At 39.1% G+C, this 27,054-nt stretch overlaps 2 protein-coding genes and 1 pseudogene across 3 annotated transcripts; all 3 read right to left on the bottom strand.

Moving 5' to 3' along the window:
* Nucleotides 1–1,732: 1,732 nt before the first annotated feature.
* LOC130135790 (12-oxophytodienoate reductase 2-like) lies at nt 1,733–5,450 on the bottom strand. The gene is made up of 5 exons (XM_056305554.1): nt 5,247–5,450; nt 3,919–4,059; nt 3,688–3,818; nt 3,022–3,198; nt 1,733–2,504 (listed from the first exon to the last, which is right to left on the bottom strand). Exons 1-5 carry the CDS (start codon nt 5,318–5,320, stop codon nt 1,912–1,914), a joined length of 1,116 nt encoding a protein of 371 aa, XP_056161529.1. The 5' UTR covers nt 5,321–5,450; the 3' UTR covers nt 1,733–1,911.
* Nucleotides 5,451–7,711: 2,261 nt separating this feature from the next.
* Nucleotides 7,712–11,257, bottom strand: LOC130136206 (12-oxophytodienoate reductase 2-like; annotated as a pseudogene).
* A 2,232-nt stretch (nt 11,258–13,489) lies between these two features.
* On the bottom strand, nt 13,490–16,994 carry LOC130136288 (12-oxophytodienoate reductase 2-like). Of its 2 annotated transcripts, none has more exons than XM_056306562.1 (5): nt 16,825–16,994; nt 15,498–15,638; nt 15,266–15,396; nt 14,600–14,776; nt 13,490–14,082 (listed from the first exon to the last, which is right to left on the bottom strand). In XM_056306562.1, exons 1-5 carry the CDS (start codon nt 16,896–16,898, stop codon nt 13,490–13,492), a joined length of 1,116 nt encoding a protein of 371 aa, XP_056162537.1. In that variant the 5' UTR covers nt 16,899–16,994. The 2 variants fall into 2 exon arrangements, with proteins under 2 accessions (XP_056162537.1, XP_056162539.1); XM_056306564.1 differs by having other exon boundaries at nt 15,317–15,396.
* Between the last annotated feature and the right edge of the window lie 10,060 nt (nt 16,995–27,054).

Raw genomic sequence — 27,054 nt, 5'->3', positions numbered from 1 at the left:
ATTTTGAAGCCGAGAGGCGCAGAAGAAACCGCTTGAAACCACCTTAAAGCAGCTATCGTTATACAATTATAAATACCACCAGTCGTCTACTGAAAAGCTTCCCGCACAAATTAAACAAACTTATCATTATCTTTACTTTCTTGCACTATACTTTACTTTCTTTACCTGTAGCATTCAGATTCGCATCGTTGATTAAATTCTGGCGTGTATCTCTATCCTGGCCGCCTGGATGCTGCGTTATCGTTTAAATTCTAGCGTTGTCACGTTGTCAAGCTTTGTTGTCAATTAAATTCCAACAGGATTTGTCACCGTTTGGTTCGTTTGTACCGATTGTACTTTCCAAGTTTGGTCGTCAATTAAATTCCAGCAAGACTTGTGCTTGTATAATTCTGTTTGGAATAAAGCTGTCGAGTATTGTATTTTCCTGGATATTTCCTATCCCGAATCACCACAGGACCCGATCTTCTTCAATTCAAAGCCTAAGAACTATTTTCGGTGAAAGGTATTTCGTCACCGGAGCAATTCCGGTGAAACAAATCTAATATAAGATTAGACAACGCTCCTTGTCGATGCACTTTATAAAAATGTTCATTGTTGTCTTTGAACTTGAAATAATTGAAAGACAATATTGAATATTTTCATATAGTCTGGGGACTACATTGACCAGATACCAGAAGTCTGAGACTACATTGAACGAGTTAAGAGTTCATGGACAACATTGCACATTAGAATAAAGTTCAGGGATCATATTGAACAAATAAAAAATTTAGGGACCATATTGCACATTATGCTAAAATTCACGGATCATTTGTGTCATTATCCCTATCTAATACAAGATTAGACAACGCTCCTCGTCAATGCATAAATTGATCTCCTTGGGGCTAGTCAACGATTGAGATAACTTAATGTGTAGATCCACCGGTCACTTGTTCATGAATTACTCGAACTTGGTTTGATTATTATCAAGTTAAAATCTTAGAAGATGACATGGCATCTTTATCGCGGTTGCACTATCGAAAATGTCTTCCGACAGTCGAATGTAAATTCATAAAAAAAAAAAAAGATATTTCTCGAGTCTAGCTTGGAAACATTCTGAATGTGAAGTACACTTTTGCAAATACAATTTCGTTTGAATAAATGCCAATGAAAATTTGTGTGTGCAATTGGGCAATTTTCCTTTGATCTTTCAATTGGTCAATTTAGCAAATTGTGTCGCTTGTTTGCACTTACTTGCTAATGGGTTTGCAGATGTAATATATGGCAATTGGCTAGCAAGCCCATATGAAATTAGTGGGTCGATTGGGAAGAGAATGATCCAGCAACTCCAAGGTCTCAATGCTGTTGTCATTGATTCAACTTCAATTCTTGTTTCTGTTCATCGCGGATGAGCTTCATCATCTCACCAGGCACACCCCATCCCTTTGTGTATTTGTCTTCATTTCATGTTTTGAGTTTTCTTTTAAGACTTAACACTCCGCCATCATCTGACGACCCATGTACGACGCCGCTATATGTTTATTGCGGTCGTCTTTGAACAAATGGTACAATATTGGGAAACCTTTCCGATTGTATGATCGCAACTCGATCCCGTGCTTATCGGAGCGGATTTTTCCAAATTGGGAACTTTTAAACTACCTATCTCTTAGCTCGGTGGTGCTCAACCGTGCAGTAACGGAACTTAGGACGACGATCACATTCTCATGCAATCCATCAAAACGAACAGATGCCAAACTATTCCAAATCAAGCAATTCATTGATCAGCTCGTGGCCCGTCATTGTATCAAGACATACAATTTTCTTACGTATCAATGCAACAGAGCTACAAGGGCAAGAAAATTCTCACCAGCATACATAAAAGTAGGCAAGAATCAACGATGAGCTATTTTATTCCAAGTCATGTCCGGCAGTGACTTAAGCCGTGTCCTCCAAGAATGGATAATCGGAGTACCCAATCACCGGGTCCGATGTGTAGAACGTCTCTATATTATACTTATTCAGAGGTGCGTCCAACTCAAACCTCTTAGGCAAATCCGGATTGGCCAAGAACAAACGGCCGTAAGCAACGAGATCAGCACGGTTCTCGGCCACAGCACCGTTTCCATCTTCCCGGGTATAACCTCCGGCTACAATGAAAGTTCCCTTGAACAAGTTCCTCATCGGGACGAGACTGTGCGGACATTGGCTTATTTCGCCCACGGTCTTCATTCTCGGCTCAACCATGTGGCAGTAAAGGATCCCATACTTATTTAATTGTTCGACCATGTAGTTTCCTAGTGCTTTGGGGTTCGAGTCTCCTGCTTCCGAGTAGGTTGCAAAAGGGGAAAGCCTGATCCCGACTCTGTCTGCGCCTATTTCATTAACAATGGCCTCAACGATCTCGAGAGCGAAACGACACCGATTCTCCAGAGAACCTCCATACTGGTCCGTTCTGTCGTTTACCTGGTCTTTCAAGAATTGTTCTATTAAGTAGCCATGAGCACCGTGTATTTCAACACCGTCAAAACCTATGTCGTGCATGCAAAATAGGCATCACTGAGATAGTATCATAAAGCAAGAGTTGGTATTTAACGGAAGCTTATATGATCCGACGTATGGGACAGCAATCACACACTTCTTAAATTGTTAGGCACCAAAATGTAGATTCTAAAGCCAAACTCAACAATACAATATGTAAAACTGATGTGAAAAATTTTCCGCTAGTATTTCTACATAGTTTCCTTTTTGTCGTTACCAGCTACTTCATTTTTTCGCCGCCTAGAGAAACATTAAGTGATTTATTGTCATACTTTTGAACTTCTCTTGTGCCATTATATTCAGATCTGCTGAGGCTTTAGATATATGGAGATCATTGTCATGTGATTAAAACTTTCTTCGGTCTCTTATACAGCCCTTTCTTTTTCCTGGCCGTGCTCTTACACAGGTTCAGATGACAAAAACCACACCGTAATAACCAAACTCATCGTAGTAAAGCTCCCATTATTGACTTGAAAAAAAAAACACAAAAAACGGAAAAGGATATACCAGCTTCCATTGCATTCCTTGCAGCAAGTCTAAAGTCATTGACAATGTTTGGAATTTCATCAGTCCTTAGTCGCCTTGGAGGCGTGAACTGACCAACATCAAAGCCATTACTTGGAAGTTGAGGAGTCAATGACTTGTCAGAGGATGAAATTGGAGCTTGCCCATTTGGCTGAAAACCTGCAGAGAAAATACAGATGCAATAAATAGAGAGATTATGTTAATTGCCACTGAGAAAAAAATTCCTGTTCCAGTATTATATACTGGCTTCATCTCATCTAGTCATTTTCTTTCAAGGAAAATCATCTATCCATCCAGAAGAATTCGACCTACATCACTTCTAAAACTGATAAGACTTGACATGTCATAAAAACTCATAGCCCCCATTCATTTTCACGAAGATGCACATAAAACCAGCAACAAAGCTCAAGCAGACAACATATCGTTTGCACAAAAGTATTGTCAGCAGGACTATGGAAACTTTTTTCTCCTCATTGTGTATAGACGTCATCACTTATCTTGCATGTCTAAAAGTTCTAAGCAGGGGTTCAAACTATTTCAGTTGAAAATCACAGCCAATTTGCATCAAGTTGAAAATCAAATTGAGCATTTCTTTTGCGCCAATTATTTAAAAACAATATTTATATAGGAAATGGAACACAAACAGACCTGCATTTGAGACCCTCCCCACATGCCAGATCTGACAAAAGAAGATACCACCTTTGGCATGAACAGCATCTACAATGGGTTTCCAAGCCTCGACTTGCTCTTTTGTCCATATGCCAGGTGTATCTGGATACCTAAAGAAACAGGTGCAGGAAGTTAAACTCGAGCTTGGGGAAGAAAGTTGAACTCACATGCTTGGCAAAGTCTATTGGCTGTACAAGTGAGATTGGTTACCCTTGTGCAGTGTCAGAGACTCCTGTGGCTTCGGCAATGAGAAGGCCACCTTTAGAGGTTCTCTGGGAATAGTACAATATGGCGTGTGGCTGAGGAACATTCTTGTAAGATCTTTGTCTGGTCAAGGGTGCTAGAACAACTCTGAAAATACAAGTACCGCAAAGGCAGTTTATTAGATGATCTGTTTCTGCTTGAACTTTGGAATAGCTTCAAATAAAAAAAAACATTAGATCCTTTGGCTATTCTAACAAATCAACAATGGTTTGCTAACCGTTTGCGCTACCAATAAAGCAACACCACTGAAGTACCTGCACTCAGTCATCATAGTTGGGGTATAACAACTCCCACTTATTGCCGAAAGCTTAGCAATTTGGCGACTAGCTCTGTTTCAGCATGTCAAACCATTTAACAGTCCAAAGCAATGACCTTTCAGTTTAAGGGATGGTCCGGCATATTCTAGGGTCCTAATGTTTAGCACATTCAGGCATGCTGCCTAAGAGTCGGGGTTCAAACCCCATCACCGGAAAAGCAAAAGAATACAGGACCGAGAGATTTAAGCACTAAGATGAAAAAAGCAAGTCGCTCTCTATAGTTTAACAAAATGGCTTCAGATAGTGTACAGGGAGTAAAGGGAAGAGGCGCTCTATGAAAACCAAAATTACAAGGACAACTATAAGAGAGTAAGATTAACTCAAAAAGGGTTTGGCAAGGCATGCGGCAACCAATCTTTCCATGTACTATGTATGAAAATAAAACCCGATTGACATACTAGAGTAAGGCTTGATCAGAGAAGCATGTGGGTTCGATATCACCCTTTACTACAGTAAATGCAGCCTATGCGCTAGGAAAGAATGAAGCAGCGGAATCATAAGCAAGTAAAACGACAGATAAATTGATCCATCATTCTCACACCCAGTCTAAGAGGAAAAATTACAAAAATGATTTACTTGCAGCATCAACAACATTCATTCAAACATTTAGGAGCTGTATGCTCATTTGATCACTGAAATGCATGCTCAAGTTACCTTGAATTTCCAAGTCTCTGTGACAGAATATACATTTCATGTTGAACTTGTTCTAGCTGTCAAGAATTAGAACCTTGACAGCTAGAAAAATCACAATTTGAAACACCCCGTCAACTTCCCAGAACAACGTCCAATGTAAAGATCAAATGTTGACACGCCATAACAACAACAAAGCTTTCCCACTTAATGGGAAAGATCAATCAAGGGAACTCGAACCGAGTAAAACAGTAGATGGCATGAAGAGCAAGCACGAAACAAGATCGAATATGAAAGAGAAATTTTCTAGAACAAGAAGATGGGAACCTGTGGGAAAGATCGAATCTTCCCATTTTGTAGGGAGTGAGGAGAGGAGGGGTGGGCATTTCCTGGGCAGACATGTTGTGGGTGTTGCTGAATCTCTCTCTCTCTCTCTGTCGGTCGTGTCGTGAAGATGGTGTTCCTGAGCTTGAGCTTCCACTTTTTCCCTCGACTAAAGAAGTTATGGTCGCAAATTGAGACAATCAGCATGTCGTTTGGACCCTTTTTATAGGAGCACCGCACCATGAAAGCATCCACGAAGAAGGTCCCACCACTCCCACTTTTGAGGCAGAGAGTCTGCATTCATTGACTGGGTTAATTCAATTTCGTCACGATGACACTGCCAAGATTACGTGAGCAGGTGCGTCGTTAAGGCTCGAAGTCAAGTCATGACCAGACCGGTCCCAAATAAAGGGTGATTTGATTTAAAATAACGTCCCAACTCACCGATCGGCCAGAATTTTCGCAGTCAGACTGCTTTGCCTTAGTCAACAACGTGGAAGCTTCACAGAAACTGCCGTGGGAACAGAGGGCCCTAATCTGCGAAGCTCGCGGGCTGCTTCTTTCTTTCTCTAATGTTAAGCTCCAATATTGTAATAGAAATAGAAATAGAGTGGCGGACTGGGTAGCGAAGGCTTACAGGAAAAAAAAGCTCTCTCAACACTGGTTGACTAGTCCTCCGCAGGCCCTCACTGAACTGCTTTGTTTTGAGACCCCGTTACTGGGTTCCTCTGTCTCTGGTTATCAATGAGAAGCCTTTAGTTCTGACCAAAAAAAAAAAAAAGTAAAGGCAATTTTATCCAAAATTTGCAGCTGGATGAAAATGGACAAAATATTCTCTGTGGTTCGTGATCATTATATCATTTATTTTTTCACTTTAGGACATGAATTCAAACGTCACTTTAGAGCATTTATTCTTTCTTTTTTTTTTCTTTTTTTGATCGGAAGGTATAACGACGCGGTTCGACGAGAGCATTATCATGATACGTGATCTTTTGAAAAAATGCCTATACGTATGTTGAAAGACACAACGCGAGATTCGATGTCGAACATATCAAAGCGGGAGAAATGTCGAACTTGTTAAATCTTGAGGATATCGCAAGAGGGGCATTAATTCAAACTTGGTACATTATTGACCCATTTTTTATGGTCAAAAAGGGTACGAACGTAAAAAGTCCATTATTTCGTACGCAAGCAAACAAATTCGAAACGGAAGCCTCCCTCTTTTTATATTGAAAATATCAGGATTATCATGTACAACTTTGTTGCGATGGTTCTTAGTAATACAATATGTTATATGGACACATATATATAGATATATAAATGGGTAAAAGCTATCAAAAAACCCTAAATTATATTTTCCGTGATACATTTACCCTAAAAAAATTTCTGTGACATCAAAAATCTCAAATTTATACCTGTGTGACACATTTACTTTCCGTTTATCAATGAGAACCGTTAAAAATCTACCTAGATGGACTTTAGAAAGCAAATAGTATTGACATGGTGCCCACTTGGCTTAAGTGAAATAAAAATAATATTATTTTGACTGAAATGTCACATAGGTAGACATGGCCACGGTTCGGAACCGGCCGGTTCCGGTTCGTGGCCATGTATGAACCGAAACCGCCCCTGGCGGTTCCGGTTCCAGTTCCGGCCGGTAAAAATTTAAAAAATAAATTATGAAATAAAAAAATAATGAATATCAAATTTTGAAATAATGAATTATTCAATATAAAATGTAATCAAAATATACATTGTAATCAAATTTGGGGAAAAAAAAAGTTTCTCCACTCATCTGCAGTTTTTTTTTTTTGGAACCGGGCCCGGAACCGGCGTTTCAGGGCCGGTTCCAAAATTGTTGGAACCGGAACCGGGCCCGTAGGCCACGGGCCGATTCCGGTTCCGAACCGCAGGCCCGTTCAACGGGCCGGTCCCGGGTTTGACCCGGGCTGAAACCGGCCCGTGGCCATGTCTACACATAGGTACAAGTTTGGGGTTTTTGATATTACAAAAAAAAAAATAGGTTAATACCACGAAAAAATCTAAAACTGATACTCTTGTGACAAATTTACCCTTCGTTAGTTTCCGTTAAATTGGATTAATACCACGAAAAACCAAAAGCTCATGCACCTGTAAAAGATGAAGGGTAAAACCACAAAACTAGTATACCCATCATTGCCACATATCATCCAACTGAACAATTTGATGGTAAAATTTAACCGAAACTAGCATAGGGTAAATTTGTCACAAATGTATCATTTTGGGATTTTTTGTTGTCAAAAAATTGGTTCGGAGTAAATTTATCACAAATATACCAGTTAGGAGGTTTTCGTGATATTAACCCAAAAAATTTTAGGATAAATATGTCACGGTGGGTATAATTTGCAATTTTTTGTGGCTTTTTTCTCTATATAAAGCCATATAATGATGATGATGATAATGACATCTAAAAATGGACAGGCGAGCAGACAATTGAGGATCTGGATGAGCTATTTTATTCCAAGTCATGTCCGGCAGTGACTTAAGCCGTGTCCTCCAGGAATGGATAATCGGAGTACCCAATCACCGGGTCCGATACGTAGAACGTCTCTCTATTATACTTATTCAGAGGTGCGTCCAACTCAAACCTCTTAGGCAAATCCGGATTGGCCAAGAACAAACGGCCGTAAGCAACGAGATCAGCACGGTTCTCGGCCACAGCACCATTTCCATCTTCCCGGGTATAACCTCCGGCTGCAATGAAAGTTCCTTTGAACAAGTTCCTCATCGGGACAAAAACTGTGCGGACATTGGCTTATTTCGCCCACGGTCTTCATTCTCGGCTCAACCATGTGGCAGTAAAGGATCCCATACTTATTTAATTGTTCGACCATGTAGTTTCCTAGTGCTTTGGGGTTCGAGTCTCCTGCTTCCGAGTAGGTTGCAAAAGGGGAAAGCCTGATCCCGACTCTATCCGCGCCTATTTCATTAACAATGGCCTCAACGATCTCGAGAGCGAAACGACACCGATTCTCCAGAGAACCTCCATACTGGTCCGTTCTGTCGTTTACCTGGTCTTTCATGAATTGTTCTATTAAGTAGCCATGAGCACCGTGTATTTCAACACCGTCAAAACCTATGTCGTGCACGCAAAATAGGCATCACTGAGTTAGTATCATAGGGCAAGAGTTGGTATTTAATGGAAGCTTATATGATCAGACGTATGGGACAGCAATCACACACTTCTTAAATTGTTAGGCACCAAAATGTAGATTCTAAAGCCAAACTCAACAATACAATATGTAAAACTGATGTGAAAAATTTTCCGCTAGTATTTCTACATAGTTTCCTTTTTGTCGTTACCAGCTACTTCATTTTTTCGCCGCCTAGAGAAACATTAAGTGATTTCTTGTCATACTTTTGAACTTCTCTTGTGCCATTATATTCAGATCTGCTGAGGCTTTAGATATATGGAGATCATTGTCATGTGATTAAAACTTTCTTCGGTCTCTTATACAGCCCTTTCTTTTTCCTGGCCGTACTCTTACACGGGTTCAGATGACAAAAACCACACTGTAATAACCAAACTCATCGTAGTAAAGCTCCCATTATTGACTTCAAAAAAAAAAAACAGAAAACGGAAAAGGATATACCAGCTTCCATTGCATTCCTTGCAGCAAGTCTAAAGTCATTGACAATGTTTGGAATTTCATCAGTCCTTAGTCGCCTTGGAGGTGTGAACTGAGCAACATCAATGCCATTACTTCGAAGTTGAGGAGTCAATGGCTTGTCAGAGGATGAGATTGGAGCTTGCCCATTTGGCTGAAAACCTGCAGAGAAAATACAGATGCAATAACTAGAGAGATCACGCTAATTGCCACTTAGAAAAAAATTCCTGTTCCAGTATTATATACTGGCTTCATCTCATCTAGTCATTTTCTTTCAAGGAAAATCATCTATCCATCCAGAAGAATTCGACCTACATCACTTCTAAAACTGATAAGACTTGACATGTCATAAAAACTCATAGCCCCCATTCATTTTCACGAAGATGCACATAAAACCAGCAACAAAGCTCAAGCAGACAACATATCGTTTGCACAAAAGTATTGTCAGCAGGACTATGCAAATTTTTTTCTCCGCATTGTGTATAGACGTCATCACTTATCTTGCATGTCTAAAAGTTCTAAGCAGGGGTTCAAACTATTTCAGTTGAAAATCACAGCCAATTTGCATCAAGTTGAAAATCAAATTGAGCATTTCTTTTGCGCCAATTATTTAAAAACAATATTTATATAGGAAATGGAACACAAACAAACCTGCATTTGAGACCCTCCCCACATGCCAGATCTGACAAAAGAAGATACCACCTTTGGCATGAACAGCATCTACAATGGGTTTCCAAGCCTCGACTTGCTCTTTTGTCCATATGCCAGGTGTATCTGGATACCTAAAGAAACAGGTGCAGGAAGTTAAACTCGAGCTTGGGGAAGAAAGCTGAACCTCACATGCTTGGCAAAGTCTATTGGCTGTACAAGTGAGATTGATTACCCTTGTGCAGTGTCAGAGACTCCTGTGGCTTCGGCAATGAGAAGGCCACCTTTAGAGGTTCTCTGGGAATAGTACAATATGGCATGTGGCTGAGGAACATTCTTGTAAGATCTTTGTCTGGTCAAGGGTGCTAGAACAACTCTGAAAATACAAGTACCGCAAAGGCAGTTTATTAGATGATCTGTTTCTGCCTGATCTTTGGAATAGCATCAAATAAAAAAACATTAGATCCTTTGGCTATTCTAACAGATCAACAATGGTTTGCTAACCGTTTGCGCTACCAATAAAGCAACACCACTGAAGCACCTGCACTCAGTCATTATAGTTGGGGTATAACAACTCCCACTTATTGCCGAAAGCTTAGCAATTTGACGACTAGCTATGTTTCAGCATGTCAAACCATTTAACAGTCTAAAGCAATGACCTTTCAGTTCAAGGGATGGTCCGGCATATTCTAGGGTCCTAATGTTTAGCACATTCAGGCATGCTGCCTAAGAGTCGGGGTTCAAACCCCATCACCGGAAAAGCAAAAGAATACAGGAATGAGAGATTTAAGCACTAAGATGAAAAAGCAAGTCGCTCTCTATAGTTTAACAAAATGGCTTCAGATAGTGTACAGGGAGTAAAGGGAAGAGGCGCTCTATGAAAACCAAAATTACAAGGACAACTATAAGAGAGTAAGATAAACTCAAAAAGGGTTTGGCAAGGCATGCGGCAACCAATCTTTCCATGTACTATGTATGAAAATAAAACCCGATTGACATACTAGAGTAAGGCTTGATCAGAGAAGCATATGGGTTCAATATCACCCATTACTACAGTAAATGCAGCCTATGCTCTAGGAAAGAATGAAGCAGCGGAATCATAAGCAAGTAAAACGACAGATAAATTGATCCATCATTCTCACATCCAGTCTAAGAGGAAAAATTACAAAAATGATTTATTTGCAGCATCAATAACATTCATTCAAACATTTAGGAGCTGTATGCTCATTTGATCACTGAAATGCATGCTCAAGTTACCTTGAATTTCCAAGTCTCTGTGACAGAGAATACATTTCATGTTGAACTTGTTCTAACTGTCAAGAATTAGAACCTTGACAGCTAGAAAAATCACAATTTGAAACACCCCGTCAACTTCCCACAACAACGTCCAATGTAAAGATCAAATGTTGACACGCCATAACAACAACAAAGCTTTCCCACTTAATGGAAAAGATCAATCACGGGAACTCGAACCGAGTGAAACAGTAGATGGCATGAAGAGCAAGCACGAAACAAGATCGAACATGAAAGAGAAATTTTCAAGAACAAGAAGATGGGAACCTGTGGGAAAGATCGAATCTTCCCATTTTGTAGGGAGTGAGGAGAGGAGGGGTGGGCATTTCCTGGGCAGACATGTTGTGGGTGTTGCTGAATCTCTCTCTCTCTGTGGCGGTCGTGTCGTGAAGATGGTGTTCCTGAGCTTTGAGCTTCCACTTTTTCCCTCGACTAAAGAAGTTGTGGTCGCAAATTGAGACAATCAGCATGTCATTTGGACCCTTTTTATAGGAGCACTGCACCATGAAAGCATCAACGAAGAAGGTTCCTCCACTCCCACTTTTGAGAAAGAGTGTCTGCATTCATTGACTGGTTTAATTCAATTTCGTCTCGAAGACACTGCCAGGATTACGTGAGCAGGTGCGTCGTTAAGGCTCGAAGTGAAGTCATGACCAGACCGGTCCCAAATAAAGGGTGATTTGGTTTAAAATAACGTCCCAACTCACCGATCGGCCAGAATTTTCGCAGTCAGACTGCTTTGCCTTAGTGAACAACGTGGAAGCTTCACAGAAACTGCCGTGGGAACAGAGGGCCCTAATCTGCGAAGCTCGCGGGCTGCTTCTTTCTTTCTCTAATGTTAAGCTCCAATATTGTAATAGAAATAAAAATAGAGTGACGGACTGAATAGCGAAGGCCTACAGGAAAAAAAAAGCTCTCTCAATACTGGTTGACTAGTCCTCCGCGGGCCCTCACTGAACTATTTTGTTTTGAGATCCCGTTACTGGTTCCTCTGTCTCTGGTTATCAATGAGAAGCCTTTAGTTCTGACCAAAAAAAAAAAAAAAAAAAAAGGCAATTTTGTCCAAAATTTGCAGCTGGATGAATATGGACAAAATATTCTCTGTGGTTCGTGATCATTATATCATTTATTTTTTCACTTTAGGACATGAATTCAAACGTCACTTTAGAGCATTTATTCTTTCTTTTTTTTTTCCTTTTTTGATCGGAAGGTACAACGATACGGTTCGACGAGAGCATTATCAAAATATGTGATCTTTTGAAAAAATGCCTATACGTATGTTGAAAGACAACGCGAGATTCGATGTCGAACATATCAAAGCGGGAGAAATGTCGAACTTGTTAAATCTTGAGGATATCGCAAGAGGGGCATTAATTCAAACTTGGTACATTATTGACCCATTTTTTATGGTCAAAAAGGGTACGAACATAAAAAGTCCATTATTTCGTACGCAAGCAAACAAATTCGAAACGGAAGCCTCCCTCTTTTTATATTGAAAATATCAGGATTATCATGTACAACTTTGTTGCGATGGTTCTTAGTAATACAATATGTTATATGGACACATATATATAGATATATAAATGATATATAAATGGGTGAAAGCTACCAAAAAACCCTAAATTATATTCACCGTGATACATTTACCCTAAAAAAATTTCTATGACATCAAAAATCTCAAATTTATACCTGTGTGACACATTTACTTTCCGTTTATCAATGAGAACCGTTAAAAATCTATCTAGATGGACTTTAGAAAGTAAATAGTATTGACATGGTGCCCACTTGGCTTAAGTAAAATAAAAACAATATTATTTTGACTGAAATGTCACATAGGTAGACATGGCCACGGTTCGGAACCGGCCGGTTCCGGTTCGTGGCCATGTATGAACCGGTCGGTAAAAATTTAAAAAATAAATTATGAAATAAAAAAATAATAAATTATAAAATTTTGAAATAATTAATTATTCAATATAAAATGTAATCAAAATGTACATTGTAATCAAATTTGGGGAAAAAAAGAGTTTCTCCACTTATCTTTAGTTTTTTTTTTTTGGAACCGTTCCCGGAACCGGCATTTTCGGGCCGGTTCCAAAATTGTTGGAACCGGAACCGGGCCCGTAGGTCACGGGCCTGTTCCGGTTCCGAACCGCAGGCCCGGTTAACGGGCCGGTCCCGGGTTTAACCCGGGCCAAAACCGGCCCGTGGCCATGTCTACACATAGGTACAAGTTTGGAGTTTTTGATATTACAAAAAAAAATAGGTTAATATCACTAAAAAATCTAAAACTAATACTCTTGTGACAAATTTACCCTTCGTTAATTTCCGTTAAATTGGATTAATACCACGAAAAACCAAAAGCTCATGCACCTGTAAAAGACGAAGGGTAAAACCACATAACTAATATACCCATCATTGCCACATATCATTCAACCAAGCAATCTGATGGTAAAATTTAACCGAACAAAGCAGAGGGTACATTTATTATCACAAATATGTCACGGTGGGTATAATTTGCAATTTTTTGTGGCTTTTTTTCTCTATATAAAGCCATATAATGATGATGATGATGATGATGACATCTAAAAATGGACGGGCGAAGCGAGACAATTGAGGATCCGGATGAGCTATTTTATTCCAAGTCATGTCCGCAGTGACTTAAGCCGTGTCCTCCAGGAATGGATAATGGGAGTACCCAATCACCGGGTCCGATACGTAGAACGTCTCTCTATTATACTTATTCAGAGGTGCGTCCAACTCAAATCTCTTAGGCAAATCTGGATTGGCCAAGAACAAACGGCCGTAAGCAACGAGATCAGTACGGTTCTCGGCCACAGCACCGTTTCCATCTTCCCGGGTATAACCTCCGGCTGCAATGAAAGTTCCCTTGAACAAGTTCCTCATCGGGACGAGACTGTGCGGACATTGGCTTATTTCGCCCACGGTCTTCATTCTCGGCTCAACCATGTGGCAGTAAACGATCCCATACTTATTTAATTGTTCGACCATGTAGTTTCCTAGTGCTTTGGGGTTCGAGTCTCCTGCTTCCGAGTAGGTTGCAAAAGGGGAAAGCCTGATCCCGACTCTGTTTGCGCCTATTTCATTAACAATGGCCTCAATGATCTCGAGAGCGAAACGACACCGATTCTCCATAGAACCTCCATACTGGTCCGTTCTGTCGTTTACCTGGTCTTTCATGAATTGTTCTATTAAGTAGCCATGAGCACCGTGTATTTCAACACCGTCAAAACCTATGTCGTGCACGCAAAATAGGCATCACTGAGTTAGTATCATAGAGCAAGAGTTGGTATTTAATGGAAGCTTATATGATCAGACGTATGGGACAGCAATCACACACTTCTTAAACTGTTAGGCACCAAAATGTAGATTCTAAAGCCAAATTCAACAATACAATATGTAAAACTGATGTGAAAAATTTTCCGCTAGTATTTCTACATAGTTCCTTTTTGTCGTTACCAGCTACTTCATTTTTTCGCCACCTAGAGAAATATTAAGTGATTTCTTGTCATACTTTTTAACTTCTCTTGTGCCATTATGTTCAGATCTGCTGAGGCTTTAGATATATGGAGATCATTGTCATGTGATTAAAACTTTCTTCGGTCTCTTATACAGCCCTTTCTTTTTCCTGGTCGTGCTCTTACACAGGTTCAGATGACAAAAACCACACCGTAATAACCAAACTCATCGTAGTAAAGCTCCCATTATTGACTTCAAAAAAAAAAAAACGGAAAACGGAAAAGGATATACCAGCTTCCATTGCATTCCTTGCAGCAAGTCTAAAGTCATTGACAATGTTTGGAATTTCATCAGTCCTTAGTCGCCTTGGAGGTGTGAACTGAGCAACATCAATGCCATTACTTCGAAGTTGAGGAGTCAATGGCTTGTCAGAGGATGAGATTGGAGCTTGCCCATTTGGCTGAAAACCTGCAGAGAAAATACAGATGCAATAAATAGAGAGATCATGCTAATTGCCACTTAGAAAAAAATTCCTCTTCCAGTATTATATACTGGCTTCATCTCATCTAGTCATTTTCTTTCAAGGAAAATCATCTATCCATCCAGAAGAATTCGACCTACATCACTTCTAAAACTGATAAGACTTGACATGTCATAAAAACTCATAGCCCCCATTCATTTTCACGAAGATGCACATAAAACCAGCAACAAAGCTCAAGCAGACAACATATCGTTTAAACAAAAGTATTGTCAGCAGGACTATGCAAACTTTTTTCTCCTCATTGTGTATAGACGTCATCACTTATCTTGCATGTCTAAAAGTTCTAAGCAGGGGTTCAAACTATTTCAGTTGAAAATCACAGCCAATTTGCATCAAGTTGAAAATCAAATTGAGCATTTCTTTGGCGCCAATTATTTAAAAACAATATTTATATAGGAAATGGAACACAAACAGACCTGCACTTGAGACCCTCCCCACATGCCAGATCTGACAAAAGAAGATACCACCTTTGGCATGAACAGCATCTACAATGGGTTTCCAAGCCTCGACTTGCTCTTTTGTCCATATGCCAGGTGTATCTGGATACCTAAAGAAACAGGTGCAGGAAGTTAAACTCGAGCTTGGGGAAGAAAGCTGAACCTCACATGCTTGGTAAAGTCTATTGGCTGTACAAGTGAGATTGATTACCCTTGTGCAGTGTCAGAGACTCCTGTGGCTTCGGCAATGAGAAGGCCACCTTTAGAGGTTCTCTGGGAATAGTACAATATGGCGTGTGGCTGAGGAACATTCTTGTAAGATCTTTGTCTGGTCAAGGGTGCTAGAACAACTCTGAAAATACAAGTACCGCAAAGGCAGTTTATTAGATGATCTGTTTCTGCTTGAACTTTGGAATAGCTTCAAATAAAAAAAACATTAGATCCTTTGGCTATTCTAACAAATCAACAATGGTTTGCTAACCGTTTACGCTACCAATAAAGCAACACCACTGAAGCACCTGCATTCAGTCATTATAGTTGGGGTATAACAACTCCCACTTAGTGCCGAAAGCTTAGCAATTTGACGACTAGCTCTGTTTCAGCATGTCAAACCATTTGACAGTCCAAAGCAATGACTTTTCAGTTTAAGGGATGGTCCAACATATTCTAGGGTCCTAATGTTTAGCACATTCAGGCATGCTGCCTAAGAGTCGGGGTTCAAACCCCATCACCGGAAAAGCAAAAGAATACAGGACTGAGAGATTTAAGCACTAAGATGAAAAAAGCAAGTCGCTCTCTATAGTTTAACAAAATGGCTTCAGATAGTGTACAGGGAGTAAAGGGAAGAGGCGCTCTATGAAAACCAAAATTACAAGGACAACTATAAGAGAGTAAGATTAACTCAAAAAGGGTTTGGCAAGGCATGCGGCAACCAATCTTTCCATGTACTATGTATGAAAATAAAACCCGATTGACATACTAGAGTAAGGCTTGATCAGAGAAGCATGTGGGTTCGATATCACCCTTTACTACAGTAAATGCAGCCTATGCGCTAGGAAAGAATGAAGTAGCGGAATCATAAGCAAGTAAAACGACAGATAAATTGATCCATCATTCTCACACCCAGTCTAAGAGTAAAAATTACAAAAATGATTTATTTGCAGCATCAACAACATTCATTCAAACATTTAGGAGCTGTATGCTCATTTGATCGCTGAAATGCATGCTCAAGTTACCTTGAATTTCCAAGTCTCTGTGACAGAGAATACATTTCATGTTGAACTTGTTCTAGCTGTCAAGAAATAGAACCTTGACAGCTAGAAAAATCACAATTAGAAACACCCCGTCAACTTCCCACAACAACGTCCAATGTAAAGATCAAATGTTGACACGCCATAACAACAACAAAGCTTTCCCACTTAAAGGGAAAGATCAATGAAGGGAACTCCAACTGAGTAAAACAGTAGATGGCATGAAGAGCAAGCACGAAACAAGATCGAACATGAAAGATAAATTTTCAAGAACAAGAAGATGGGAACCTGTGGGAAAGATCGAATCTTCCCATTTTGTAGGGAGTGAGGAGAGGAGGGGTGGGCATTTCCTGGGCAGACATGTTGTGGGTATTGCTGAATCTCTCTCTCTCTCTCTCTCTCTGTCGGTCGTGTCGTGAAAATGGTGTTCCTGAGCTTTGAGCTTCCACTTTTTCCCTCGACAATGGCCCGTTTGATTCAGCATTTCTAATGCTCATTTGGAGAATGCAAATATCTTTAGCGACAATGGCCCGTTTGGTTCAGCATTTCCAATGCTCATTTGGAGAATGCAAATACCTTTAGCGACAATGGCCCGTTTGGTTCAGCATTTTCAATGCTCATTTGGAGAATGCAAATACCTTTAGGTGAAAGTCACTTTGGGAAAATACAAATGGCGTTTGGTAAAAAATCATTTGAAAGCCATTTGAGAAAATGCAATTGTGTTTGGTTATTTTTTTCCAAATGAGCTTTGAGAGGGTTTTTTTTTTCAAAAAAAAATACTCTTTGAATGAACAGTTCCGGTGAAGGACTACAGCTGCCGGCGAGCCAGATCCGGCGCCGGCGGCCGTCGCCCGAGGTCGCGCGACCCCAGGCGGTGGTCGCCGGGTTGCGCGACCCCAGGCGACGGCCGCTGGGTCGCTCGACCTCGGGCGGCGGCCGCTGGGTCGCTCGACCTCGGGCGGCGGCCGCACAGGTCGCGCGACCCCGGCGGCCGTCGCCGCTGGGTCGCGCGACCTCAGCGGCCGTCGCACGGGGTCGCGCTACCGCGGCGGCGTCGCTGGGGTCGCGCGACCCGGGCGGCCGTCGCCCGGGGTCGCGCGACCCGGCGACCGCCGCTGGGGTCGCGCGACCCGGCGACCGCCGCTGGGGTCGCGCGCGACCCCGGCGACCGCTGCCTGGGGTCGCGGGACCTCAGGCGTCGCCTGAGGTCGAGCGACCGAGGCGACTCCCGAGGTCCGGCGACCCCAGGCGGCAGTCGCCGGTGTCGCGCGACCCCCAGGCGGTGGTCGCCGGGGTCGGGCTAGCCCTCAGGCGGCGGTCGCCGGCCGCCGGAGCTGCTGCAGGGAGAAGATGAACAGTTCCAGTGAACAGTACCAGTTGCATTTCGAAAATGAGCATTCCCAATGGACCTTTCAAGGTGCTTTGGCCAAATGAGCATTGAAAATGTGATTGCATGTCCCCAAAGTGAGTAAAAAAAATTGCCAAATGCCATTTGCGTTTGGCCAAGGGACTTTAGAGGCCAAATGAGCATTGGGAATGCTGAACCAAACGGGGCCTAAAGAAGTTATGATCGCAAATTGAGACGATCAGCATGTCGTTTGGACCCCCTTTTATAGGAGCACCGCACCATGAAAGTATCAACGAAGAAGGTCCCTCCACTCCCACTTTTGAGAGAGAGAGTCTGCATTCATTGACTGGTTTAATTCAATTTTGTCTCGAAGACACTGCCAAGATTACGTGAGCAGGTGCGTCGTTAAGGCTCGAAGTGAAGTCATGACCAGGCCGGTCCCAAATAAAGGGTGATTTGGTTTAAAATAAGGTCCCAGCGAGCCGGCCGGCCAGAATTTTCCCCGACTAAAGTAGAGGCAATTTTATCCAAAATTTGCAGCTGGATGAAAATGGACAAAATATTTCTTTGTGGTTCGTGATCATTGTATCATTTATTTTTTCACTTTAGGACATGAATTCAAACGCCAATTTAGGGCATTTATTCTTTCTTTTTTTTCCTTTTTTGATTGGGAGGTGTAACGATGTGGTTCGACAAGAGCATTACCATAATAGGCGATCTCTTAAAAAAATGCCTATTCGTATGTTGAAAGACAAAACGCGAGATTCGATGTCGGACGGGTAAGAAATCTCGAACTCGTTAAATCCTAAGGATATCTCAAAAGGGGCATTAATTCAAACTTGGTACATTATTGACCCATTTTTTATGGTCAAAAACTGTGCGAACCGAAAAAGTCAACAATTTCGTACACAAGGAAACAAATTCGAAATGGATGCCTCCCTCTTTTTATATTGAAAATATCAGGATTATCATATTCAAATTTGTTGCGATGGTTCTTAGTAATACAATATGCTATATGGACACACATATATAGATATATAAATGGGTAAAAGCTACCAAAAATCATAAACTATATTCACCGTAATATATTTACCCTAAAAAAATTTTCGTGACACCAAAAATATCAAATTTGTACCTGTGTGACACATTTACCTTTCATCTATCAATGAGAATCGTTAAAAATCTGCCTAGATGGACTCTAGAAAGCAAACAGTATTGGAATGGAGCCCACTTGGCTTAAGTGAAATAAAAACGATATTATTTTGACTGAAATGTCACATAAGTTCAAGTTTGGGGTTTTTGATATTACAAAAAAAAAATGGATTAATACCACGAAAAAATCTAAAACTGATACACCTGTAACAAATTTACCCTCCGTTAGTTTTCGTTAAATTGGATTAATACCACGAAAAACCAAAAGCCCATACACCTATGGTAAAACCACAAAACTAGTATGCATGTCATCCAACTAAGCAATTTGATAATAAAATTTAATCGAAACTAATAATGGGTAAATTTGTCACAAGTGTACTAGTTTTGAATTTTTTGTGGTCAAAAAGTTGGTTCGGGATAAATTTATCACAGATATACTAGTTAGGTATTTTTCGTAGTATTAATCCAAAAAAATTTAGGATAAATATATCACGGTAGGTATAATTTGTAATTTTTTTGTGGCTTTTTCTCTATATAAAGCAATATGATGATGATGATGATGATGATAATGGCATCTAAAAATGGACAGGCGAGCAGACAATTGAGGATCTGGATGGCACGCATGTCCATATTCGGACTAAAAGGAACAACGTGAGGGAGACAAACCTCCGAACCTGGGCGGCCGGCCAATAGCGCTTCCCGTATTCAACATAATTCGAACATGTCTTTTCAGCCTCAGCTTGTTTATGTAGAAGAAGAAAGTCATCAACTTCGAGCTGCACTTGGATTTCTTACTTCTGTTTTTCTTTTCTTCTTTTTCGGTGTCGTTCAGGAAAATATCAGAAACTGCGAATTACATACTTTTAGACTTTTAATACACTGGCGTTGGACTTTGTTATTGCTGAAATTAACGCCCTTAATCATTACTGCTTCTAATCAAGTAATTTCTCGAGTAGCTCTTATTTATTCAGACAATTATAGAAAGAAATGAACACTAAATCAGGGTGCAATGTACATTCATGACTTGTCCTATATATAGGATCGAACTTAAGTGTTTCTAAATTGAAAAGTTAAGGACTGAATTGGCATCCGTACAATAAGTTTAACACTTTTTTCGATAATTCTCGTCAAATACATACACATATAAGAAAATTATCACGTATCTTTTGTCGGTAACTTCAAAGAATTTGTCTCCTTTTTTTTTATAGGGTTAATACAACAAAAAACCCTAAAGTGGTACACCTGTGACAATTTTACCATAAACTAATTTTTTGACCATCAAAAACCTCAAATTGGTACATTTATGACAATTTTACCTTGTGTTAGTTTCCGTTAAATTTTACTGTTAAATTACTTTGTTAAAGACAAGCGGTAATTAATGAATATACCAGTTTTGGATTTTACCCTCCATTTATCACATGTGTATCAGTTTGTGATTTTTTTTTTGCATTAATCCAATTAAATGAAAACTAACGGAGGGTAAATTTGTTACAAATGTATCAGTTTGCGGTTTTTTGTGGTCAAAAAATTAATTTTGGGTAAAATTATCACAAATGTACCAATTTGAGATTTTTGGTAGTCAAAAAAATAATTTGAAATAAATTTATCACAGGTGTACCAGTTTGAAATTTTTCGTGGTATTAACCCTTTCTTATGTATCCTCGATTGATGGATACAATAAGCGTTGAGGCAGCTAAGGGCCCGTTTGGCAACGTGCCAAATAGTGAAAATTTCTGTTCTTTTGTTCTGAGAATCAGTTTGGGAACAAAAATCCGTTTGTTAAAATTTTTATGCCCGGGCACAATTTTGCAAAACATTGGTCTCAGAATCAATTTTGGAATAGAATCAAGAAGCAAAAAAAGGTAGATTCTTGATTCTGGAACAATTTTTCCGGAATTAACTCTTCTTGGTTTTCTTCTTTCTTTTTTATTTGTTCTTCATCTTCTTCCTGGCCCACCACTGGCCAGGGCCAGCGAGGTCGGCCTTGCCAGATCTAAGTGAGGTTGAGCCTCGCCCGACCAAGGCGAGGCCGACCTCGCCGTCGCCACCTTCCCCGCAAAACCCACCCCGCTATCGTCGCTAATGCATGCTACTTTCGCAGTTGATCAGAAACTCTCCCAGATAGCGGGCATAGTCAGTTAATCGGGAGAAATGAATGACATTTTTCTTTCGAAAAAAAACCGTTTAAAGGCCAGATCCATCAGTTTGGATAAATTAGAGATGCTCGCCGGACAGGATTGAATCGAGCCTCTATGTTTAGCAAACAATAAATAATTTTTAAAAATAAAAATTTAAAAATAATTTCATATATAACCCACAACAATAAATTATGAAAATGTTTTTCATCGTTCACGAAAATATTTAAATATAAATTATTATCGATAATGAAAACAATTTTTATTGATTAAGTGATCATTTTTAGAAAAATATTTTCCAATTCATTCATTTTTCGCGAGACAAACAAAGCCTAACGTCGGCCTAACTTTTTACTCAAGAGATTTTGATCTATGTGGATCCAATTGAGTTTAATAATATATGTTGGTCGATCAAAAATTACACTATAAAGAGTTGCGTCTCTCCCTTTACACATATACATCAGAACACATGAAACAAAATGCACATTTAAATTCCGTTTGTTTCACAGAAAATAATTGATTTGGAAATCATTTTTCTATAAGTGATCGCTTATATCGCTTACAAAAATAAATAAATAAAAAATATTTTCATTGTCCATAAAATAAATGGAGTCTTAGTCTTTTCCTAACTATTTTTTTTTTTCAATCTGTGTGTCGCTGTAATATAGTGAATAGCCTTCATCACGTGAACACAAGGGTGCAATACATTAAAAAAATAATTGAATCAACCAAATAGCTCTATCAACCCTTTGGGAAAGCGAAGGGCAAAAGAGAAACAGAAGGAACTATTGGGAAAATCAAGTGGAGGATCTTGATATGTGATGTACAGGTGAAATTATCCAATCGGTCCTCAACCTATTGTACAAATGTCAATTCAGTTCTAAACTTTTGTGCGAAATTTTAATTCAGTTATTCCGGCCAATTTACATAGGAAATCACCAATATGACAGTGCGACATGTAGGACGGCCGGCAATAATTGAATTGTCATGTTAGCAATTTTCGACAAAAATTGGTCAAAAGGACTATATTAAAATTTTGCGCAAAAGTTTAGGACTAAATCGATAAAATTGAAAAGTTTATGACAGAATTGGCAACTATACAATAGGACTCAATATGATTGGTTTATCTTCCCGATAAAGATGCGTCATTGTAAATGACTAGCTACAACGAACATTTTTTTCCCATTGGAATTTAACCAAATGATCTTCTGTTCTCTGTATCTGTTAAAGCAAACAGTAAATAAAATGAGATGAGGGGATGAATCAATCCAAGCATCCTTAAAAAACATACATTTCGACAAAGCATGCTTTTGGCAACTAAAATTATGCTGTCGGAACAACCCTAGCTACTTAATTTTACTTACTCTCTAAGCTAGCCTAGTCTGTCCAAAACTTGAGCTTTTGAGACATCAAAACTTACCTTTTCTATAGGAAATTTCACTAATAACATAAGAGAAGTCATTAAGTTTCGATGGCAAATCAATACAACCTTTCTTTTTTTTAGGGTTAATATCACGAAAAACCTCAAATTAGTACACCTGTAACAAATTTACTTCAAACTAATTTTTTGACAACAAAAAACCTCAAATTGGTATATTTGTGACAAATTTACCCTCCGTTAGTTTCCGTTAAATTGGATTAATAACATAAAAAATCACAAACTGGTACCTATATGACAAACGGAAGGTAAAACCCAAAATCGGTACATTTGTTAACTGCCGCGTGTAAATTTAACAAAGTAATATGACAGTAAAATTTAACAGAAACTAACGGAGGGTAAATTTGTCACAAATGTACCAGTTTATGGGTTTTGGTGGTCAAAAAATTAGTTTTGGATAAATTTATCATAGGTGTACCAATTTGAGATTTTTTGTGGTCAAAAAATTAGTTTTTGGTAAATTTATCACGGATATATCAATTTGAGGTTTTTCATGGTATTAATCATTTTTTCCTGAAATGGAAAGTTAATAAACATGTTGGAAAATGCTCAATATAAGAGTTGTTGGGTAAGAACCGTATGAGAGAGTTAGTGATATTTGATAAGTTAAAAAGGATTCTTTTTTCTCTACAATGCTTCAAAGGGGTTAATTACCAAAAAAGTTATAAACCTCTTGCTCTTATATCAATTCAATCATAAACATTTCAATTTGGTCAATCTAGTCTTAAACCTTTAAACAATTTGCCAATTGAATCATTCTAGCTAATTTTAATCGAAAAACGCTAACGTGACGTTGGACAATTTTTGTAATTATTTTTAAAAATTATCTTTTTTGTTATTTTTTCTTTCTTTATTTTCCTTTCATTTTGGCCAGCGAGGCTTGCTGGCCTTTACTAGATCTCGATGAGAGCCGCCTTGCCCGCTGCTGACAGGGCTGTGAAGGCCCTCTCCCAAACTAGCGAGGGCCTTCACACCTACACCCGCAGCCGATGAGGCCACGATGGCCTTGCCCAGGGCCTTCACGGCACTACCCAGATCTGGCTAGGGCCTTCATGCCCTCGCCCGGGCAAGGCCTTCACGACAGGCGAGGGCCGTCACCAACCACAATGAAAAAAAAAGAAGAATATAAAATTAAATAAAGGTTAAAAAATTACAAAAAAATGTCCATTTCAGCACCGGTCGTGTCACGTAGAATGACCAGCGTCCACATCAGCTATTTCTGACCAAAATTGGCCGTAACGACTCAATTGGTTGACAAAGATTTATGACTAAATTGAACTAGAAAGATATATTTGCTAAATTGAAATGTTTGGGACTGAGTTGGTACAAATACAGTATGGGTAAATGACCTTTTTGGGTTATTTTCCCTGCTTTAAAGTTTGTCCCAAAAGGGTTATCCTTTGAAATGTAATGGTCAAACTTCACTTGAATTGCACAGAATGACCCGAATAATAACTCTTAACTGGATGATTTGAAATAGTTTAGAATTGGAATTATGATTATAAATCTATAACAACTCAAACTATCAATATTACATTCAACTCATTAATAGGAGCAATACTCCGATTCTACGGCATAACCAATTGCCCCACTGATTTTAAGATTAAGATAGGATGTCACAGCCCTCGATCGATTTGAACTTATAAAAAAAAACTGTTTATACACTAGATTTAATAACTGAGGATCTGTTTCTTTCGCGAAAAATAAATAATTTGAAAAATATTTTTCCTAAAAATAATCGTTTATATCGCTTGAAATAATTGATCAATAGAAAATGTTTTTGTTATCGATAACAATTTATGTATATTCATTTTCATGGATGATGAAAATATTTTTTGTTTATTTATTTTTATAAGTGATACAAGCTATCTTTTTTAGAAAAATATTTTCTAAATCATTCTTTTTTCCGCAAAATAAACGTAGCTTATGATTCGTCATGTCTTACCAAGCTATAGGATGCTTTGAAAAAATCTAATCCGTCATCGAAAGATGTCCTGTCTCACATTAGCGAGAACGATGCTCTCATTACGATTCCAGCATTCATACTTTGATATTATTCTTATTGAAAAGAAGAAAAATAATAACAAGATTGATCAATTATTATAATATATATGAGTGGAATGTGATTAGCCTCCGCATTTGCCTTTACATTTAACATAAGAAACGTCCAATCACCTGACAGATAAATTAGATTATGGTTATCCAAGAGGCACACAAAGAAAAAAGGGTATGCTGTCCCCGGATCATTTAACACACCAGATGCTCAAAGTAAAGTAATTAACCAATATTAGACCCATCATTAGAACAGCCAATCAAATCCAAGAGATTCCCTTGTGGGGCTATTCGCTTTATTCATGTGATTCCTTAAAGAGGAGGGTTCACACCCGATCATGTTTTTTTTTTCCTTTTTCTTCCCTTTATTTTTTTTTTAATTTACTAAGCTGACATATTTGAATATTATCTTGTTTACACCAAAAATATCGGGTTGTCGACATGAGTAAACACATGCTTGACACATGAGCATGAAGAGTCGTGTGAATATCGTTGCACATAACGTCTTGTCGACGACTATAGTGATTAGCGGTCGATACCAATGTACATCCGTGGTACATATTCGGTTGTTGATATACGACGACGAGTAGATAGTAGCTGTTGATATAGATAGGCAAATAGCAAAATGCCAGTAAAATCATTCGAAAGCACAACAAACATAAGGGTATAGTTGCTAGTGCAAGATGAAACAATTGGAAAACATTAGAATGAGCGTCTGGGATTCGCTAGAAGGGGCATAGAAGCATAAAACAAAGCGGATGGATCTGAAGAGGAATGGGCATGTATGCCTGGAGGGAACAGTTATCATTTGAAAATGAGATAGTGAGACATGTCATGGAGTGGCAAGATCGTGTGGCAGTTATTGTTGAGCAATTATCAGCCATCATTCAAGGATAAACATATGAGACGGCCTACAGGGAACAATCATCATTTTAAAATAAGATCACGAGACATGTCATGGGGCGGCAAGATCTTGAGGCTGAGTTATCAATGAGCAGTTATCAACCATCATTCAAGAACAAGCATGTGGGACGGTGGTGGGATCGTGATATAGCTAGTGCAAAGAAACAACCATTCGAAAAAGTGGCATTAGGCGCTAGATTTTGAAGCCGAGAGGCGCAGAAGAAACCGCTTGAAACCACCTTAAAGCAGCTATCATTATATAATTATAAATACCACCAGTCGTATACTGAAAAGCTTCCCACACAAATTAAACAAACTTATCATTATCTTTACTTTCTTGCACTATACTTTACTTTCTTTACCTGTAGCATTCATATTCGCATCGTTGATTAAATTCTGGCGTGTATCTCTATCCTGGCCGCCCGGGTGCTGCGTTATCGTTTAAATTCTAGCGTTGTCACGTTGTCAAGCTTTGTTGTCAATTAAATTCCAACAGGATTTGTCACCGTTTGGTTCGTTTGTACCGATTGTACTTTCCAAGTTTGGTCGTCAATTAAATTCCAGCAAGGCTTGTGCTTCTACAATTCTGTTTGGAATAAAGCTGTCGAGTATTGTATTTTCCTGGATATTTCCTATCCCGAATCACCACAGGACCCGATCTCCTTCAATTCAAAGCCTAAGAACTATTTTCGGTGAAAGGTATTTCGTCACCGGAGCAACTCCGGTGAAACAAATCTAATATAAGATTAGACAACGCTCCTCGTCGATGCACTTTATAAAAATGTTCATTGTTGTCTTTGAACTTGAAATAATTGAAAGACAATATTGAATATTTTCATATAGTCTGGGGACTACATTGACCAGATACCAGAAGTCTGAGACTACATTGAACGAGTTAAGAGTTCATGGACAACATTGCACATTAGAATAAAGTTCAGGGATCATATTGAACAAATAAAAAATTTAGGGACCATATTGCACATTATGCTAAAATTCACGGATCATTTGTGTCATTATCCCTATCTAATACAAGATTAGACAATGCTCCTCGTCGATGCATAAATTGATCTCCTTAGGGCTAGTCAACGATTGAGATAACTTAATGTGTAGATCCACCGGTCACTTGTTCATGAATTACTCGAACTTGGTTTGATTATTATCAAGTTAAAATCTTAGAAGATGACACAGCATCTTTATCGCGGTTGCACTATCGACAATGTCTTCCGACACTCGAATGTAAATTCAAAAAAAAGAAGAAGATATTTCTCGAGTCTAGCTTGGAAACATTCTGAATGTGAAGTACACTTTTGAAAATACAATTTCGTTTGAATAAATGCCAATGAAAATTTGTGTGTGCAATTCGGCAATTTTCCTTTGATCTTTCAATTGGTCAATTTAGCAAATTGTTTGCACTTACTTGCTAATGGGTTTGCAGATGTAATATATGGCAATTGGCTAGGAAGCCCATATGAAATTAGTGGGTCGATTGG

Source organism: Syzygium oleosum, unplaced genomic scaffold (genome assembly GCF_021117445.2).
Source record: "Syzygium oleosum isolate NSW1041296 unplaced genomic scaffold, Sole_v2.1 Sole_v2.02, whole genome shotgun sequence".
Taxonomy (NCBI): Eukaryota; Viridiplantae; Streptophyta; class Magnoliopsida; order Myrtales; family Myrtaceae; genus Syzygium; species Syzygium oleosum.
Note: the sequence above shows the minus strand (reverse complement) of the source record. Positions and strands in the feature narration are given on the sequence as shown.